At 45.7% G+C, this 20,512-nt stretch overlaps 1 protein-coding gene across 2 annotated transcripts in view; it reads right to left on the reverse strand.

The window, feature by feature from the left end:
- IGDCC4 (immunoglobulin superfamily DCC subclass member 4) overlaps positions 1-20,512 on the reverse strand; it is a 194,108-nt gene that overhangs the window by 117,184 nt on the left and 56,412 nt on the right. For both annotated transcript variants that reach the window (XM_048866842.2, XM_048866840.2), the window contains exon 2: positions 14,399-14,728. In XM_048866842.2, coding sequence (XP_048722799.2) covers positions 14,399-14,728 — 330 coding nt within the window. The remainder of the gene's footprint in view (positions 1-14,398; positions 14,729-20,512) is intronic.

The raw sequence follows: 20,512 nt of genomic DNA on the forward strand, positions 1-20,512 counted from the left end.
ACTGAATTCAAAGCCCGGTCCTACGGTGAACACAGTTCCCTAGATGCCATCAGCCGGCTGGGGCTTCTTCTGAACCCAGCTGGCAAAAGAAGAAATCCAGGCAACTATCCACCACCTTTCCCATTTAGAAAAGGACAGATTATACTCTTAGTTTCTTGGAGCAAGGTGGTCCCATCAGAGAACAAGTCTAAATTCAACAGCACAATTCTACTGGGCCACTGGTCTCGATGGAAACTGGCCAAACGTTGGACAGATGCAGGAGCTCTCCTTCCTTCCAGCCTAGGGATGCAAAAAGACCCATGCAGCTGAGAATTCTGCATTGAGGAAGAACATCCTTCCGCGCCGGTGAACGATGCCTGGGCAGGGCAAAGCCAGAAGAAACTCTGGTGGAGGTCCGTAGCGGTCCTGATGTGCAAATCGGTTGTCCGGCCTGGCTATAGGGGCAAAAGACTAATCGAACCATCTAGTAGCTAGTTCCCGCCAAAGTTTCCCTCAGGATAGCTGGCACTCATCCGTCTCCGCAGTTTCATCTGGTAAAGCGAACGATTAGGTCTTGGGGCCGAAACAATCTCAAACTTCAAATGGGTAAGAAGCCCGGCTCGCTGGCGTGGAGCTGGGCATGGAATGTGAGTGCCTAGTGGGCCACTTTCGGTAAGCAGAACTGGTGCCGCTGGATGAACCGAACACCAGGTTAAGGCGCACGATGCCGACGCTCATTGTCGTCTTTCATTCTCTGAAAGGCAGCAGGATGTAAAAGGTTCTGTAGTGGGACATTTGCATTCTGTAGCTGAACCTGGGGATAAAATGGCTTTCTATGATGTGAGTCTGTCCAAAGGCAGCAGAGACTTAAGTGCCGCCAGCCTTTGTAGGGTTAATGAAATCCACATGTCGCACAAAAAGGAGCACTGATTCAGGTGCAATTTTTGGTCCTGTGTCAGCTCCACAAGGCGGTAACCGTAGAGATTTGCTGCCATGCTGCGAAGATGTCAAAAGTACAACCTGCCACAACAGTTGAGAACCGCACCAGAGGGCCACGGCTGCATCAAAACAAAGGTGTCATAAATGCACCAGCATATTCAGAAACCTTTCTAGCCCTGAGGCCTGTCTGTGGAACAGCCGGGTTCTTTTGCATCCAGGCCACTGCAATGGCTGATCATCTGAGAAAGCTGGTCAGAACCTCCTGGTCACTCCTTCCCAAAACAGACGTGTGGGAAGGTGCCCGATGAAATTAAAAGGCGTTTGACCCAAATAATGAGACAAGTTTATTTTTAAAGGCAATGTATAAAGAAACCGCACAACTCTCTGTCCCAGGATACTATTGAGACTTACTGAGTTTCAAAAACATTTCTAAGTTTCTAACAATAATATCAGCAGTTGCAATTACACTCGTGAAGATGAAGGCCTATAGGCTTTCAATACGGGTGCTTCAGGGCATATAATGAGCTCACGAGCTTGGGAGCCAGGAGGGCATTTCCCCTGTGCTAGAGCAATGCACAATTAAGCACATTGTTCGGGTTTCCACCTTTCTTTAAAGCATCCACTCTCAGCCAGTCAGACAGGGCTACGTGCATCCAGGCTCTCTTCTGATAGAGAAATTCTTACTGCTTTCCATTGAACAGATAGTCCATACATCTTGGCAAATCAGATCCCACAAAGGAGACGAGCTTTTGTCAGACATGTCCTCTTCTCTTCTAACAATACCTGGCACAACCTCATAAATTAAGGACAAAAATGCTATGTCCTTCCTGCTGACACTGGATTCCTTGTCACCTGGCCAGGCCTGTACATAGCATCCAAATTTAGTCTCTTTCACGCTTTCCTGGTGAGACAGACTGTCTCCTCCGATTGGTCTCTTTGAGACTCTCGACTCATTTCCGTCTGATACTTTCCCTTCTCTAGTGTGGGAGCCAAAAGTCCTTATAAACTGAAATGTCACAGTGGCCCCAAATTTCTGGGACTATTTGGAGAAAGGAGCGAACTCCTGAAAGCCTGCACCACAGCCACTGTCTCATGTTTCCAGCAGAATCCCTGTGAGTGGCTTGCTGACTCGGCAGGAGACATAAGACCTGATTGGCCCACTTAGCTAGTGCGCACTACGGGGAATGAAATATACCATGCAATAGATTTATAGGCAGCAGAGATGATCTACTTAAAGCACAGGACTGGAGGGCAGGAGGAGATGTGGTCTAGCCCAGGCTCTGCTACGGGCTTGATGTGTGACTTTCAGCAAGTCATTTAAGACTCATCCAAGTCCAACGAAGTCATAGTCTTTACACTGATTTCAGTGGGCGTTCAACCAACCCTCCTAGCTTTAGTGCTTTGCTTTGCTGGTGAAGATATTTACCTACCTCATACGGCATCATGAAGCTAAGGTCACGATAAGCACCTGGAGATCTCTGGATGCTTTATGAGGGCCAAGTACTGTCATTATTAATTATTATTATTTGCATCATCCTATTGATCAAAAAAGAGTCCCAGAGCCACATTCAGGATCTGTAGCACAGACTCATCTAATGACAGAAACACACCACCTGCCAGGAGCAAAAGGTTGCTGGCTGACTTCCTCTCTCCCTCATCTTCCAGACAAGTCTTGTTCTATCACCTAACATTAATCAGCCATGGCCGACGCAATCAGTCTGAAGAATAACTCCATCTGCATGTAAACAAGGTCTGATAGAACACCGCGCTCTGTTCCGCTTACACAGAAACAGAGCCCTTGGAATTCTCCACTCACACGAAACGAATGCTAATGCCGCAAACATGTCTCTCCAGCCTGCAAAACAAGATGAGCTGGGGGATGCATATCATTAATCAACTTCCTCGTCACCCTCGATTCAGAAATAAGTATGTTATGTCAGGGGCAAATGCTCGCTGAAGAAGCAGCATTTTCCCCGGGCAGATAGTAATAAAACGAGACATATAAATGCACACATGAAGAGTGACAAGTCTTAGACAGTTCCTCTGAATTTGGATGCCATGTGACAGAGCATGGCGGGAGATGGGAGGGGGGTGTTTTCCCCCATATTCTTACAAATATCCATTTTTAAAGATCTAGAAACAAAAATTTGGGGAATTTTTTTTTTTAAAAGGATATTCCCATTTCTGAGCCAGTATTTTTTCCATTGGTCTCTACAGGGCACCAGCCAAAAAAAAACAGATCAGTTGAGCTGTAAGGCACATTGCTGTACCATACGGTGCAAATTTTTAGCAGTGAGGGTAATTAAACTTTGAGATAATTTACCAAGGGATGTAGTTGACTCTATCGCTCGGAGTCCTTAGCTCAAGAGAGGCCATCTCTTCTACAAGATATGCTCTAGTTCAACCACAAGTTCCTGGGGTCGATGCGGGAATTGCCAGGTGAGGTATAAGGCTGATGTTGTACAGGGCGTGCTGGGTGTCAGACTAGATTATCACGGTGATCCCTTGTGGCCTTACATGTTATGACCTATGTTCCGCACAGTTTACCTGCTCTTAGAATCTTTGAGTAAAATGAAGTGCTGTGTAAGGTGAGTACTGTCTGATCGGAGAGAGATGTAAGGCAGACAGGTAATCCAGCACTGCCAGGGAGAAGGGCTGAATTGACCCAAGGTGGGTTTCCCATCTCTAACCGTCACGATTTACCCGGTGTCTGTCTGCACTATACCGTTCTGTCTCCTGTTCAATCCGCGGCATTTCACAAGCCCCAAAAGTCACCCATCTTATGAAATACGGCTAGTAGCTATTCATCTGGCACTGCAAATGTATGCGGAAGGCAAAGAAAAGGGGAGAGAAACTGGCCTTTGGGACACTGTATGCTTAATATTTGCTAAGAAAACCAACTGGTTTACATAGACCCTACCTAAACTGATAACCAAACAACTATGGCTCCAATCCTGCAAAGATTTTATGCACAGTGAGAAGCATTTGACTTGGCTGAGACTACTCACACAGCTAAACACATGTTGGACAGGCTCAGGGTCTATTTACGCTTCTACTAGAGTAAGTGTGTTCCAATGGGTCAAGCACAGGTCTGGATGTCAGGACCCCCAAGTTCCATTCCTGGTCCTACTGCAGATGCTGGGTAAATGCAAACCACTCCGTGCCTCAGTTTCCCCAGTGGAAAACAGGGCTAATATTACTTACCTGCCTCACATTCATTAACTGTTATTAGGATCACAGGACGAGAGATATTATAGCACAGAAAAATATTATTGCATTCACGTTATTTTCTAACCTAGCTTAGTTTTTAAGTCAAGGGCTGGTTATTTATTGGCTCTCACATTCTTAAAACAGCTCTGAAGGTAATTTCCAAATGTGAGGGACTTTAATCTAGGATATTACGTTGTTTTATTATTTTAATGCCTCAGATCTCGAGAGATCTTTTTCTGTGCCTGAAATGAATACCAGGCTGAACTGGAAAGCCCTTCCTTTCATCTCTGCTTCCTTTTATAAATGGATAGTCACCTTGCGAGACAGCACAGAATCTTTGTAACTTCGACAGCTGCTACTGCTTTCTACTGCTCTTCACGGTCTAGAACTCTTCCCCTCGCGTTCAGAAGGGGGCCGTACAATATGCAGTGACTACTCCTCCTGCTTACCGTCTCAGCAAAAGACATTGGGACAAACTCTGCCCTCAGCAGTACCCATGCAAGCTCCTAGGCATCAAGGGATCTAATCTCACTAGGTGCTCAGAATGTCGCAAGCATGGATGGCAGAATGCAGCCTATTATTTCCTGCCCCCTTTTTTTTTTAACCTCTCTAGGTCCCTCCCATGCTCCTTCCCTGGGTATGTCCGAGCGCCTCTAATTGGACAGCAGCTGAGTTCTTAGGCATCAACGCCTCTCCACGAGGGGACTGGAGAATGACACCTCCAAACTAACAACACAGTGTCAGAGTGGGTGGCAACCCCCGCTGCTCAAAGAAGCCCTTTAAAGACAAGACCAGTACATCTGTTACAATTCAATCCAGTGCGAGGGATTACTCTGAATGTAAAAATAAAGGAAGCTCTGGAAACGAACATTATTAAGATAGTCTGGATGCGTGCCCACCCTCTGCAATTCTAGTCTGTCCTGCATTGGAAGCTGACTGTCCTTAGGGGGCCACATATCTCTGGGGTTGGCAACAGCTGGAGGATTGAGTGTTTATTGTATTCACTCAACATGGGACAGATTTTTTCTTTAACTTTTTACAGAAAGGTCAGTAAAAGGAACCAGGAAGAACGGGACGAATCTAGAGCCAGGTTCTCCACACACACCCAACATGCAGAAATAAGCAAAAATGGTCATTTTTGGACAATTCTGCAGAAAGCGGACACTTCGCATGGCGAGCTGAAAACCAGTTTCAAAGGAAAATTCTCAGTCAGCAGCCCTAGAGAAAGCTGCCTTGCTGAATCCTGGCTCTGGGACCAAGAAAGCTCAGAAGGGGATTGGGCAGGAAGGCCTGAGGAGCCAATCCCTGCCAGGCCTGGGTTGTGCATCTCCTTGGGAAAGGTCACATTGACCACTGGAAATCTGACTCTCGAACATTGGGGCTTGCTGCTGTTCTTCTCTTGGTCTGAGCACGCTGATTCTCTGTGCTTCAACTCCAGCCTTTGAGGACAGTTCTTTCCCCATCCCACCCCCTTTTCTTTAGGTCAAGAAACCTGCCTGCCCATTTCCGTGTATTTTTGCCTCCACCAGGCAGGCATTGGCAATGAGTTAGAAGCAAACATAGGCTCTCCTCACTCTTCAAGAGGGGCAGGTTCATATGCTGGGTCACAGGTCTCCCTTGTGTACGTGAATGGTTTTCCCCTCCATCCCTTTATACTTTCCATGCTTTGTACCAAATTACCTGGAGTCAAGGCGAGGGGCAAATATCACCGGTGTATTCTGGGAGAAATGTAGCGAGGCTGAATAGTTTATAACCCTATGAGGCCTTAAGGTCTAAATAGCCTCTAATGGGACAAGATAAGGGTGCGTTCTGCGGGTTCTATATTCTAACATAGGCACCTCAGCGGGATGCCAAGCTTCCACATTTGGGCAACCACATTGGCACGTGGGCACCAAAGGTGCAGACTCGAGCGTGAGGCCTCTACTGCCAATTCAATCTGAGAGAAGGAGGGCGCAGAATCTGCCGCTGTGACCCGCGTTTCTGAGGACGACAGCAAATGAAAGATTTGATCCACCCAAGTCTTACTCTGCAAAGCAGAGGGTCTGTTTACATCTCTTCCTAGCATGGTGCGCACACCACAGGGAGCTTGAGAAGTCAGATTGCTCCTTCTGTGTTGGGCTGGATTCGTGGACATTGCCCGGTTGAGCAGCCTTGAGGATAAAAGCACCGCCTGGTTTTCTTTGGCACCTGCAATCAGTCACTGAACTGGAGGAATGTAGCACTTGGGACCAAAATCCATTATACCTTCCTCGGCTACTTCCCGTGGCGCCTTAAATCACTACACCCGGCGCCTGAGGACAACAGCTTGTCTGCAATAAAGCTCTCACTTTACTGCCAGCTTGGACTCCCCTCAAGTCTCTTTCCTGCCAAAGATTAAGCCTCTACCCTGCTGCTACCTTATGTTGCGAAGGCAGAACTGAGCTTTCACAAACAGAAGGCGTCACTAAAGAGGAGACACCTGACACCCAGCCCAGGAAGAGCTCACAGCCTTCACAGAGAGAGACCACTGGCTCCCAAACAGGGCCTCAGCCTCCAAACTAAACCACCTTGTGCTTTTACCAGTTCCGTCAGGTCCTGGCCCCTTCAGTGTCAGCCAGAAAAATTCCCCGGACTATTTCCTCATGAGAATTGTTTCATCAGCATCTTTAGCCAATTCATCTGGGGGCAGATCCTCCGCTGATGCTATAAGCTGCCATTGCTCTGTTGACTTCAATGGGACTATGATAAATTACACCGGCTGAGGAAGTGCCTCTTGGTTTTCGTTGGGGCTATACAGAGCTCCCACAGAAGCTCCAGTAGCAGGAGCTCTCAGATCCCGCTGCACTCCATACTGACCCTACCCTCCTTCATAATGCAAGCGGCCCCACGGAAGCTACAGGCATTAGTAATAGAATCGGCTTGGACCCACCATGCTGCTATGATTCTATGCTGCAGTGGCTATCACTGGATCAAGCTGGAATGACCAGCTGCAGCCGCCTAATCCCAGTTTCAAATTTGGCAGAAGTGTACACGTAGTGGACTCCAAGCATTTCAATGGCGAGTCTGAAAGGCCCTTTCCAAAGAGCCCCCCCCAAATCTGGTCTTTAAAATATGCCAGGGCCCAGGGACTGTCTTTAAAAAAAATCCATGCTCCCTCGCCGCCTGGCACCAGTGCTGGAATTGTCAACACCATCTCAACAGGCCCTCCCAGAATCTCAGTGTACAAACCAAAACGCACGCTCGAGAAATTATAATGTGTTTGTGGGTCAGAAACCTGTGCGTGGCAGCCAGTTACGCGCTAGGCAGTGCTGTGTAGAAATGCATAACGTGGGTCAAATTTCAGTTGCTTTTTATAGGTAGTTTATTCTATTTCCACAGCACATCTGGGAGTCTGCAGCAGGCTATCATTATAAATTCCTTGGAAAACACGACACGTCAGTCTTCCCAGCAGCCCTTCTAGTTATTTATGCCGGCACATACCATACAAGTCACTTGGCCAGCCTGACTAGTTCTGCCCTGACGGGTACCACTAACTGCAACATCCAAGCTGAGGTTAAGAAACAAACACACAGGGCAGGCAGAAACAAGAAAAAAAAGAGAGTGTGTAGCTACTTTGGAACTTTACGAGTAATATGTTACTGCAAATCCTTACTGCTTTATTGCGGGTTACCCATTACCAAGGCCACTTAATACATTTACAGTAACTTATTACACCAGCAACATGTTATTGAGCAACGCCAATTTCAAAGCAACCCAGATGTAAAAGTAACTGTTTCTAATTACAGTTACTGGGGGTCTCCCAACACGGCTATAATTAAAGGTACACCGCAGGTTTAGTTTAAGCCCAATATTTAGATTTTGTTAAATTGTTTTAAGAAATCTAATAGTAATAGAAATGTTTCCAGACCTTAAAAAATACAATGAAAACAGTTTTTTGTTGGGTTTTTGTCTGGGGGAAGGGAGAGATATTTAAACACGCCTGTACAACGTTGAGTCCTAAAGCACCTACATCACTACTTTGTCAGTGCACCCATCTGTCCGATTAGCCATTCTGCACTCAACTCCATGATATCTGAGCACTTTGGCACGCCATTGGATTTTCCTTTGTTACATTTTCTGTTTAGTTCAATGAAACATTACTAACGTTCATCAGTGTTCCTAAGAACTTGTTTTACAAAATGTAGGGGGGTAACTTCACCTGCCAGGGTCCCCGGTACCGTCAGGTCTCGCTAATTCAGCTAATGTACCATTTAGAACAACCCCGCCTCTTCTCTTTTTTGCCTGCTTTTTGCACAGATTGGCTCAAGGAGGAGATATGCCAATGAAGACCTCCCTTTTTAAAGGGAAACGCACACCTCCCATACTAGCCTATTCATGACAAGTTCGAGTACAACCCTCAACATTTCCAATATTTGGTTTCCTTTTTGCGGTTTATGAGTAATGCTGTTTGTGTACTGGGCCCCGTCCTGCAAAGTGCCAATCACTGTGAACTACCTCCCTGTAAGAACTCATTGCTTTCAGTAAATCCATCCATTGCATCATACATAGGGTCCTTTAAGTTTTATACCTGTAACCAATGCTTACACTGTGTGGCCCTCTGTCTCCCACTACTGGTGGGCACAGATAGAGGTTGAGGAACCTGCTACAGCTGTGGTTAAAAGAGCAGAGCCCTTTTAGCGCTGACAGCAGAACACGCAATATTTAAGACTCAGAAGTCCTTGGTTTGGATTCCCACTTAGGTTGTCAACCTGCACAGATGTGTCACGTTACATAGAAATCAATTCAACTGTTAACATTTTCATATAACATGTTTTCTGTCGTTCGTGGTGTAGATTTGTTTTTAAGTTACCTATGTGTTTGTATCTCAACACGTAGCTCAATGGGACCTCTGTTGTAACTGTGGTCTTTAAGCACAACCATAATACAAATAATAATAATTAGCAGGCAAACGCCCACATTAAAGGGATACCATTCATCCAAAATCAAGTAATTTTAAGAGCAGATTGTGTTTCCAACCTAACTCCCCTTGCCAAGTTTTGTGGTTGCACAATTTCTCTTTCTTGTGTTTTCCGTCCCTTACTGCCATGTGTGGGAGGCATGGATCAGCGTTCACGTCGCGCACCGTGTCAGTACCTGGCCTGGGCCAGGGAAGCTAATGATCTAACCAGCTGACCAAATTCAATGATGAATCCCGGTCATGTGCCACCTGAGGCATATTGCGTATACACTAAGAAGAAGACGACTGCCATGTGTAAAAACCCAAAACAAATGACAGGGGAGAACATCTATTCAGGAGAAAGAGCAACACTGACTAACTGAGAAAACAGACCAAAATATTGTTCTCTAAGTTCACAGTACTAGTAAACAACAGGATTTTGAGAAAAGTGTGATTTTCAAATTGACAATGTCTTTAAAATTATTTGCTATTTAAACTTTAGCTCTGTAATTTACAACAAACTGCGCAGCTAGGACAGATGCATTGATTTTTATTGTACATTTTGCAAAAGTGCCACTTAGCTTCTCTTCATTATTTACCAACACGTCTCATTCACTGTGTCGAAGAGGTAACGGTTAGATAAGGAACCACAACAACAAACAAAAAAACGAGAGCCAACCAACCACACGCCACATTATCGGTCATGCCTTTCTATGTATTAACTCAAATCACTCTTGGTGCAAGAGCCTTCTGCTCTGCAGCACTTGTCATCTGAAGCCACTTTTGATTGAAACTGGCCTGCAAGCAACTTCCCATTCCCTGCTTTCAAAGGCATTTCCCAACACGCATCCTCTGGCTCTCTGCGGGGTGGAAGTGGTATGTTTGTGCGCTGGCCCAACCTTGAGCACACCTGCAGATCCCTGAACCCAGAGAGGGTCATCCTACAGGTCGGAGCAGAACAGAAGCAGCCGAGACCCTTTCTGGGCAAGAAAGGGGAGGTCAGCACGGCAAGTGTCCATTCCTCAGGTGGAACCTCAGTGCACAGTTTGGCTCCTTGCAGTTAGAATGATGCTTCCAAAATTTTTTAGTGGCCACCTGTGCCAGGATCTCACAGAATTGTTCTTCCCACCCTGTCCTGAGACTCTCAATCCCACTGTGGTTTCTCTTTCCATTTTTGAGACCCCCATGCCCATTAATCATCATTTGCTGTTCTGGATGCCTAGCTCACCTGTGCCTTCCCCTCAGCCCGTACAGAGACAGTGTGCTACGTGCCCCCTCTAGGCCCATCCCTAGAGGATGCGACTGTTACATCTATCAGCTAGAGAGCCTGGCTCTTTAGCTCAAGCTGCACAGACACTGGCTTTTAGCTCTGGTGATCCCCGGTTCAATCCCTGGCAACAGCCAAGATGGCAGCCACCACAGATGCACACTGCTTATATCAAGTGCCCTGCAGTTCTCGATCCCTGCATTATAACTTACACACAGCTCAGCTGATTGAGGCCCTAATTTAAAGATAGCCCAAATTCAACCTACTGTGGCTCTGATGCAGTTTATAATGCACCTGTTCACCTGCTGCTCTCCATGTAGCTGTGTCTCAGAATCTTTTGGGAGCTGATCATGCCCTTCTGGTTCCTTAAAAGAGCTGTTAGGACGAGAGGCCAGAGAGTCAAGTTTAGTGAGGCCGGCCAAAAGAGAATTAGAAAAGCAACTAGCTAAAGACACAAAAACTAACAGCAAAAAAAAAAAAAAAAAAAATTAAGTACATCAGAAGCTGGAAGCCCGCCAAACAATCTGTGGGGCCACTGGATGATCAAGGTGCTAACGGAGCACTCAAGAAAGACGAGGGCTTTGCAGAGAAGCTAAATGAATTCTTTGCATCAGTCTTCACTAAAGAGGATGAGGGGAAGATCCCACTCTTAATCCGTTCTTTTCTCAGTGTCCCAGACTGAGGTGTCAATAGAGGACGTTTTGGAACAAACTGATAAATTAAATAGTAATAAGTCACCAGGACCAGATGGGATTCACCCAAGAGTTCTCAAAGAACTCAAATATGAAATTGCAGAACTACAAACTGTGGCATGTAACCTATTGCTTAAAGCAGCCTCTGAACCAGATGACTAGAGGATAGGTAATGTGATGCCGATTTTTACAAAAGCCTTCAGAGGCGATCTTGGAAATTGCTGGCCACTAAGCCTAATTTCAGTACCAGGCAAACTGGTTGAAACTATAGTAAAGGACAGAATTATCAGACACATAGATGAAAACGATTTGTTCGGGAAGAGTCAACACAGCTTTTGTAAAGGGAAATCATGCCTCACCAATCTGTTAGAACTCTTTGTCAAGGTCAACAAGCATGTGGACAAGAGCGAGCCAGACGAAACAGTGTACTTGGACTTTCAGAGAGCCTTTGACAAAGTCCCTCACTAAAGGCTCTTAAGCAAACTAAGAAGTCATGGGATAAGAGGGAAGGCCCTTTCATAGAGCAGAAGTAGGTCAAAATATAGGAAACAAAGGGCAGGAATAAATGGCCAGTTTTCAAAATGGAGAAAGAGAGGTAAATAGCGGAGTCACCCTAGCATCTGTACTGGGACCTGTGCTGTTCAACATATTCACAAATGATCTGAAATATGGTGTGAAGAGTAAGGAGGCAAAATTTGCAGAAAACTATCTTGAGTAATTTTGTGTCAAGTTCAAAGCTGACTGCGAAGGATTACAAAGGGATCTCACAAAACTGGGTGATTGGTAACAAAATGGCAGAAGAAATTCAATGTTGATAAATGCAAAGTAATTCCCATTGGAAAAAATATACCCAACTATATTCAAAATGAAGGGGACTAAATTAGCTGTTACCACTCAAGAAAGAGATCTTGGAGTCATCATGGATAACTCTCCAAAACATCTGCTCAATGTGCAGTGACAGTCAAAAAAGCGAACAGAATGTTAGGAACCATTAGGAAATGGATAAGACAGAAAATATCATATTGCCCCTATATAAACCCCTGGTACACCCACGTGTTGAATACGGCATGCAGTTCTGGTCGTCCCATCTCAAAAATGGTATATTAGAAGTGGAAACAGTACCGAGATGGGCAACAAAAATGATGAGGGGGATGGAACAACTTCCATAGGAGAACAGGTTAAAAAGACTGGGACTCTTCAACTTGGAAAAGAGACGACTAAGGGGGGGTATGATCGAGGTCTATAAAACCATGAACGGTGCGGAGCAAGAGATTAGGGAAATGTTATTTACCCCTTCACATAACATGAGAACTCGGGGTCACCCAATGAAATTCACAGGCAGCAGATTTAAAAGAAACAAAAGTACTTCTTCATACAATGCACAGTCAATCTGTGGAACTCATTGCCAGGGGATGTTGTGAAGGACGAAAGTATAACAGGGTTCAAACAAGAATTAGATACCCTCATGCAGGATAGATCCAGCAATGGCTATTAGTCAAGATGATCAGGGACACAACCCCATGCTCCAGTTGTTCCTAAACCTCCAATTGCCAGAAGCAGGGACTGGACAACATGGGATGGATCACTCCAAATTGCCCTGTTCTGTCCATTCCCTCTGAGGCACCTGGCATTGGCCACTGTCGGAAGACAGGATACTGAACTAGATGGACCTTTGGTCTGACCCAATATGGCCATTCTTATGTTCTTAAGAGATCAGTAAATTCCATCTGGTAGCTAGCACGCAGTCACAGCAAGATACACTAAGTGTCAGTCCAATTTCCAGTATCCACATCATAGAAACCACCATCAAACAACTGACAATAACTGAGATCCTTAGTGCTACTGCAACAGAGGGAGAGAGGACTGAATAGTCAAGTGGTCTGAATGATCCTCCCACTGACGGGGGTGGTAGTCCGATTGGATGGGCACAGAGAGCAGAAGCTTGGACCCCATTTCCTGTGCTAGACCTGTTCTATGAGCAAAGAGGGCTTCAGTTGCCACAAATGTCAATGTGGCACACTCCAAGGGGACTATACTGACGCACACATAGGTAACTTAAAAAAAAATCACCACCATCAATGACAGAAAACATGTTATAAGAAAACGTTAACAGCTAAACGGATTACATGTAACATGACACACCTGTGTGGGTTGCCAACCCAAGTGGGGAACAACCCAAGGACTTCTGAGTCTTAAATACTGCGTTTTCTACTGTCAGCACTAAAAGGCCTCTGTTCTTTTAACCACAGCTGTAGCAGACTCATCAACCTCTATATGGGGCCAGGGAGATCGGACCTACCACAGCCCAGCAGGTAATTTGCAATTAGAGCATGGAATTCTTCGGTAAGGAGGAGAAGTCAGAATGTCTGATGCCTTTGCATTATTCAAAGACACGCACAAACCTTCTGTCCTTTCCCTTGTTCCCCAGCACAGTCTATTTCAGCCTCCAATGTTCTAGAGTATTGTTTTCCCACTTCCCCCCACTCCTCCTTTGTGCTAATGTGTGATCTGAATATACTAAAACCAAAGAAAAGGAGAACGATCTTTAGGGGCCAGGATAGACCTTTCAAAGACTACAGCTCCTCTCACTTCCCCATATTTAACGAGCATAAAGCAGTGCTAATTATCTACCAGATCCCAAAGGAATTAGGTGAATGGTGACATGCTAAGAAAATATTTTGACCTCTGATCTCATTACTCAGGTCCCATGTAAGTCATTCTCCTAGCTACTCTTCTTTCCATGTGTTGGGTAACACTAATTAATATCAACAGCTAATCAAAGTGCAGCTCGGGATGTGCCAGAATAATTATACACACACACACACACACACACACACCATTATAATTCAACTTAACAAGACCCAGGACCACAGTTTCTATAATAACACTGAGGCAAAAACAACCAATCAAGAGATTGAATAAAGGAGGAAGGACACAAGGTCAGCACAGGATGGAATTGCTTTTTGTCATTGAAGAAATGCTAGAAGGTAGCAAACCCTCAGTGGCGTAAGCAGGCATAACTCCATTGACTCCCACTGATTTAGGCCAGCTGAGGATCTGGCCATCATAGTCCTTACTGAACCTTTCTTTACTACTGCAGAAATACAGTGCATGCTGTATACAGACCTTGTGTCCTGAAACAAAAGGACTTGACAAGATAGTGGCCCAAAGGGAAAGGCTGGCTTTCTGCAAACAGGAGGGCCTTGTCAGGAGGGAATCTGGAAGGGTTCCAGGGGAAATTAAAATGTAACTGGGAGGGGGAAAAAAGATGATGACTTCATAACTTATTTTACAGACAATTCTGAGGCCTGCCAGCATTTAAAGGAACCTAGACAATTCTTTCTCAGCTCTTAAGCCAGGCCGAAGAGTCTGTATCAATACCAGAGAAATACTTACTTGAAAACCTAACTGCAGTCGTTTGACTGGCAACCGCGCCTAGGGAGCTCTGGGAGACACAGGAGTAATTACCCTCTGCGCCAGTCCTTTCAGGATATTTACTCTCCTTAGCAGCAGTCGGGGACGATATGAAGAGTGATCCATTTGGAAGCACGAGAAGGTGCTCCTGCTCCACTAATGGGAACCCATTCTTCTTCCAGGTGATATTGATCAACTGCTCGACAGAAGCCAGGTTACAGTCCAGCACCACGGCTTGGCTCGGGTCTAATGTCACCTTTGGAGAGGCAGCACTGCAGCTCAGCTCCAGAGAATCCCCCTGCACCAGCTTCCCTGCAAGGCAAAGACATTTGGGTTGTGTCCTGATTTATACAAACAGATGTCCCGGCACTTTGCGATTCACGTGATCGGACATAAACACACAAACTTCAGCCCTGCCAGGGTCTGGCATCTGACGTGTCACCCACAAGTAGCAGCGCCCATCACGCATCTCTCCTGCACAGCTGGGCTCCGGGAATGACCTGCAGCGTCTCCTCTGGGCTACGGAGCCAGCTCTGCAGACAGCCTCCCTACCTCCTGTGTTTCTACACTGCTGCTGGAGCCAAGCGGGGAAGGTGCAGTCAGACGCTGCAGAGATGGCAGTAACAGCAGCATCGGGCACAAAAGACAGTGGGGAGCCAGCAACAGCCTCTGACTCTCGCACCTGCCTTCAGACATCCCCACCCACACACCCCAGCTACTCCCACAGCACAGCACCCACCTATCCCAGACAGCCCAGCACCGCCCACTTAGCCCCCGACTCCCTCCAGCATCGTCCCAGCTATTCCTACACTGCCAGACACCCACTTACCTACCCAAGCGACAGTTGTCCAGTTCCTTGCAGCTCCCTGTCCAATCCCTCGCCCCCACTAGGGGCAGGGCGCATAACCTGATATTTATGGCTATGGGCCAAGTATGTAAATTAGCCAAGACATTTGCATGAAGTGTCACACACAGAGCTGCAGAAAACTTGGCAGTTATGCCCTTAGCATCGGCAGGCACAAGTCTCTCTGAAGCCAGCTTACCCCAGGGGCAGAACTCGGCTCAACACGGGTAGGAATCTGCTTCTACCGAACTTAATGACTGTTCTTCGCCTAGGATGTGTAAACACACAGGAAAAGTCCTACAAAATTAAAGAAAATAAGAGCTTTCCTATGGGCTTTAACTACCTTATAAGATGTAATAGAGAATTATCGCCCTGCAATAGCATTCCTTATGATGGCTAAAAGCCTATCGAAATTCTTTTGTGTTCTTAGATCCTTTAATTTTGTAGTGTAATTTTATAGTGTAATCCTATTGATTTCACCCTTACTAAGTTGTTCTTTTCCATAAAGAAGGGAGTCTTCTGCTGAGAATACCCAGTCACCCTGTTTAACCTGGATGCACATGGGGAGAGAGTCCATTTTCCGGTAGTCTACTTCTGTGGGAATTCTGCACCATTGCGCAATGCAGAAGTTTGCAGAAATGAATGTTTTTGCACATAATTTCCTTTCCCCCACCCCCAGAAATGGGCTGCAGTGCTGCTGGCCACCACAAGGGGTCGCTGGACCCAGCAGAGCCCAACTTGTGCACAGAAGACACTGCCTGGGGGAGAGGGAGGAAAGAGTAGAAATTTCCTAGCAGCTACAGTTTCCTGCAGGCCCTGAGGAAAGGAGACAGCAGCATGCAGGAAACTCCACACAAGCCTGGGACCCAGCTACAGGCTGTTTCTCCTTCTGGATCCCTGGGCAGTAGGGGGATGGGTGTCTGGGCTGGGGGGGCCACAGCTGGACTCTGGAGGGGAGGGGGTGTGGGTATCTGGGCTGGGGGGCCCCACAGCTGGACTCGTGGGGAGGGGTTGTGGGTCTCTGGCCTCCCAGCTGGGCTTTTGGGAAGGGGACAGGAGGCAAAGAAACTAGAACTGGGTTGTCATAAGGGTTTCTTTAACTCTACTCCTGGGGGAATTTCTGCGTGAGTCTGTATTGTAACAGACATATTTATGAGAGGTATTTTGAGATAAATTACCAAAATAATTGAAACTGGTGTAATTATGTAATGTTATTTTGACAAATAAAATCTGCAGAATTTTGCAAAATTTTAAAATATTGTGTGCAGAATTTTTATTGTTTTGGTGCAGAATTTTTAATTTTTTGGCACAGAATTCTCCCAGGACTAGGTAGTCATAAGCCAAGTCCTAACTTTAAAGGGTGTTCAGAGCCCCCTGTATAAGTAAGCACAAGACCAGAAGTTCAGATCCAGATTTGGATCCAAATGTAAATTGCCACAAAGTTCGGAAACAGGGGTCAGACCTGGGGATCTGATTCAGGCTTGTCACAATTTCTAACAGACTGGGTATTTTACATGTTTGCATTCAAAACTCCATCTCTGTGGGCTGACTGGTAAAAAACAAAGAGCAAAGCACTACAGAAGAGCCAAACCCCAACTAACATGGACAGGAACAGAATCAGACCTCGATAGCTAGACATGAGCAGTGCAGCCTTCAGCTGACAACCAAATCTGGGTTACAAAAAGATTCACCCAGAGAGATCTCACAGTAACAAGATCATGAACAAGGGCTAATTAGCAACGAATCACGAGAGAAACACAGCAAGGGCCAAGAGGGGAGGAAAAAAATGTAAAACTGGGAATACCCACTAAAGCAGGTGTTGGATAGCTGATAACACAAGGCTTATGGTTTATCATAAGGTAAACGAACAAGTCAAAAAAGAACAAGCAACAGAAAAATGGCCAAAATATCCGTCCCACTGTCTTAGCACTCTAACCCCATGATGATCTATGCAAACAGTTCCTAAAACTCTACATCAAGTGCTGTTTGTCCACTCTCAGTCAAAAGGAAGGATGTTACAGCTACAAACTACTGGACACTGAGAAGACTGCATCATGTCTTACCAAGCTTATGGCAGCCTGCTTGCCGCAGTGAGGTCCTTGATCAGTTACCAGCGGTGAGAAAGTTAAATGGAACAGGTCTTGGTCTGGAACGTTTCCAAACCAACACAAACAATCCCACTTGCAATCGAGTTTCACCTCTAGCCACAATGCCTCGGCATTTTCTAAAGAACATTGTCATTAATAAAATGCATTTGCTATTGCAGGTCTCCAGAGACACTAAGTCAATGTTAGCTGGCAACACTGCTTCCACACGCCAGCAATCTCCACTCTGCTGGAAGCATCACATCCACTCTCTTCATGGCTCCCCTCCAAATTATTTTGTCACTGCTCCAATCGAAAATGTTTCCTGCCTCTATAACGAGTTTCTCAACACTGGATATGAACCACATGGCTCCCTGCCTGTCCCCTATCACAGAAAGCTACAGATTAATTTTATAGGAATGCAAACACCCTATTAAACCTTCTATTACCTACTGCTGATAAAAGGGCTGCATGTTAAAAGCGCGCACTTTAAGCATGCAATTAGGGGCAATGACACGCAAAATTACACATGCAGGGTAATGGAATTGTTTCTAGGCATCGGAAGCTCCAGGTGCAACTGAAAAGAAGGAATTTGCACGGCCCAAGTGCCCGGTTAATTTAGTGACCCCCTGCTGTGCAGAAAACCTGTCATCTTGCAGCTAGCTCAGGGATAAGCAGTTGTGCTCACAGAGGCCCGCTGATCCGCGGTCTCAGCTCAGAGTCACAGAGGTACGTGTTCTCCTCTATGCACTCTCCTACAGATTATAACGGCGCCTTCCCCCCCGCCCCTTCATCCAAGCAATGGCCTTTTGTAGCCAAGAAGAAAACTAACAGCAGGTTAAAAAGTTCTGATGATAAAGAAACTAATTTTCATCCAAGCTGAATATAAATTTCCCCACCCCCCATGACTTCTTTAGTTCTTCAGACTTGGAGTAGAGCCCTGCCCATGCCTCAGTTTATCTTCCGTGTTGCATCAAACCAGCCACCACAACTGGTGTTTTCACAGTGCTGCTCTTCTTCGGGGCATAGCGATCTTATTCCCCTTCCCATGTAATACTCACTGCCTGCCATCACTGGGGTGTTTGCAGGACTGAAGTCTGTGAAGTCTTTCAACACAGTCAGCACCATCGGTGCTCTGTATAGTATCAGAATTATTTTATTAGTAAGGTAAAAATGCCGACTCATCTTTTCCAACAGAATGAAAACAAGCTATGCAATGATTTGGACCACAATTCAAATCCTCGACGAGGGTAAGTCATTTGTTATCGGAATAAATATGTGTCAGTAGATCAGACAGGGATGCACCGTTTCTCTTGCAGCTTCCTTTGGGCCAAAGTTCAACCAAGCGCTGCCCACCCCACAGGAAGCGCACACGTATCTTGCATGACTGCGCCCGTTGGTGACTATGATTTATGCTACTTTTCCATTTCTCATGACTAATTCTGTCCCTCTCAACCAGTGACACTAACAGATGTCATAGCTGACTGTGGGTAGAGGAAGGACGGCCTAGTGGTTACAGCGCTAACCTGTCTACTGCAGACAGCCTGTATAGCTGTGTATGCAGTGTAGTTGTAGCCATGTCGGTCCAAGGATATTAGAGAGGTCATATCTGTTATTGGACGGATTGTAACCCACCAAACCCCTCTTCATGTCCTATGACTACACTGGTGTTAACAGGCCACTCTACCTTGAATGGTCCCTTCCAAAATGTGCTAACTACTTATGCCGAACAAGCTGTTCCCTCTTGCACTTGGCTGGGAGTTCTTTTCCCAGAGCTGAAGAAGAGCTCTGTGTGGCTCGAAAACTTGTCTCTCACCAACAGAAGTCGGTCCAATAAAAGATATTACCTCACCCACCTTGTATGGCCTCGGGCAAGGCACTTCAGGCAAGTCTACACCTAAAACGCTGCATCGGCTGTAGCTCTGTAATGAAGATGCTCATCGGCGTAGTTAACTCCCTGAGAAGCAGTAGCTAAGTTGACAGGAGAAGCTCTCCTGCCCACACAGCACTGTCTACACGGGGGGGTTAGGTTGGTATAACTATGTCATCCACGGCTGTGGCTTTTTCACCCATGCCCCGGAATGTGTAGCGTAGCGTAGACCAGACCTAAGTCTCTCTGTGTCTCAGTTCCCCGGATATACAATGGGGATAACAATACCTATCTAGATGACAATTGCCAACTTTCCACAAGTATCGTTAGGCTAAATACATGAAAAATTGCCAGATGCTCAGATATTAGGGTGGTGGAGGCTATAAAAGCACCTTAGATAGGCAGGTATTTTTGTGGCTGACTTTTTAAACATTGGAGTTTATAATTTTGTAGCACACATGTTTACATTTGCCAAGCCCATATCTGGATTCAAGCTTCCACAAAGCTCCAATGCCTCTCTCCACCCCAAGAGTCTAAGCCAGGCCGAGTGCTATTTCAAATACAATGGGAATTCAAAAAAAAAATTTCTAAAATTAAAAATTTCAACGTTTTTGTTTCATTTCAGTGGAGGGAAAAAAGCCGCCTTTCTCTTTTCTTTTTTTAAACTTTCTCCCTGTGAGAGGAAGGGTTCCCCCTCTCCACATCATAATGAAGAAAAGACATTTTTCAAACATTTTGAAAACACTTTTGAAAAATATCATTTAGAAAATTTTCATTGGAAAATGGAAAATTTCTCAGAAAATTTAGAACAAAACAAATTTTTCACAATGTACATTTGCTTTTTTCCCCTCCCCCAACTGGCTCATTTAATTGTCAAAGCAACAGCCTAGGAGTTAACCTGTCCATACTGCCATTATCAAGCTTCTGAGCCATCCAGTCCCTCGACATAAGGACAAGATTTTACATTCAGCACCTTTTCAGCCCATCCAGACATGTTACAGCTGTAGGTAATCATGCACATACCTCTCAGACATGCATGGAATGGGAAGGAGAAGGGGCACATGGTCCCTGGAAGGAGAACAGTAGAAACCCTCTCCAAGATTGAAAAGTCTGTGTTTCTGACCCGTGCACTTTAATTATCATTACCAGCAAATGCGGCGCACAAGTGCAGGTGCATGTCCCAGCACTGTGACCGGGGAGATAAGTTCAAACCTGCCCATAAGCCTGTGTCATTCTGAGGACCAGCACTCACTCAGCAGATCACCATCGGTCTCACTGACCTAAGCTAGCAGCACTAG

The sequence above is a fragment of the Caretta caretta genome, chromosome 10 (assembly GCF_965140235.1).
Source record: "Caretta caretta isolate rCarCar2 chromosome 10, rCarCar1.hap1, whole genome shotgun sequence".
NCBI lineage: Eukaryota > Metazoa > Chordata > Testudines > Cheloniidae > Caretta > Caretta caretta.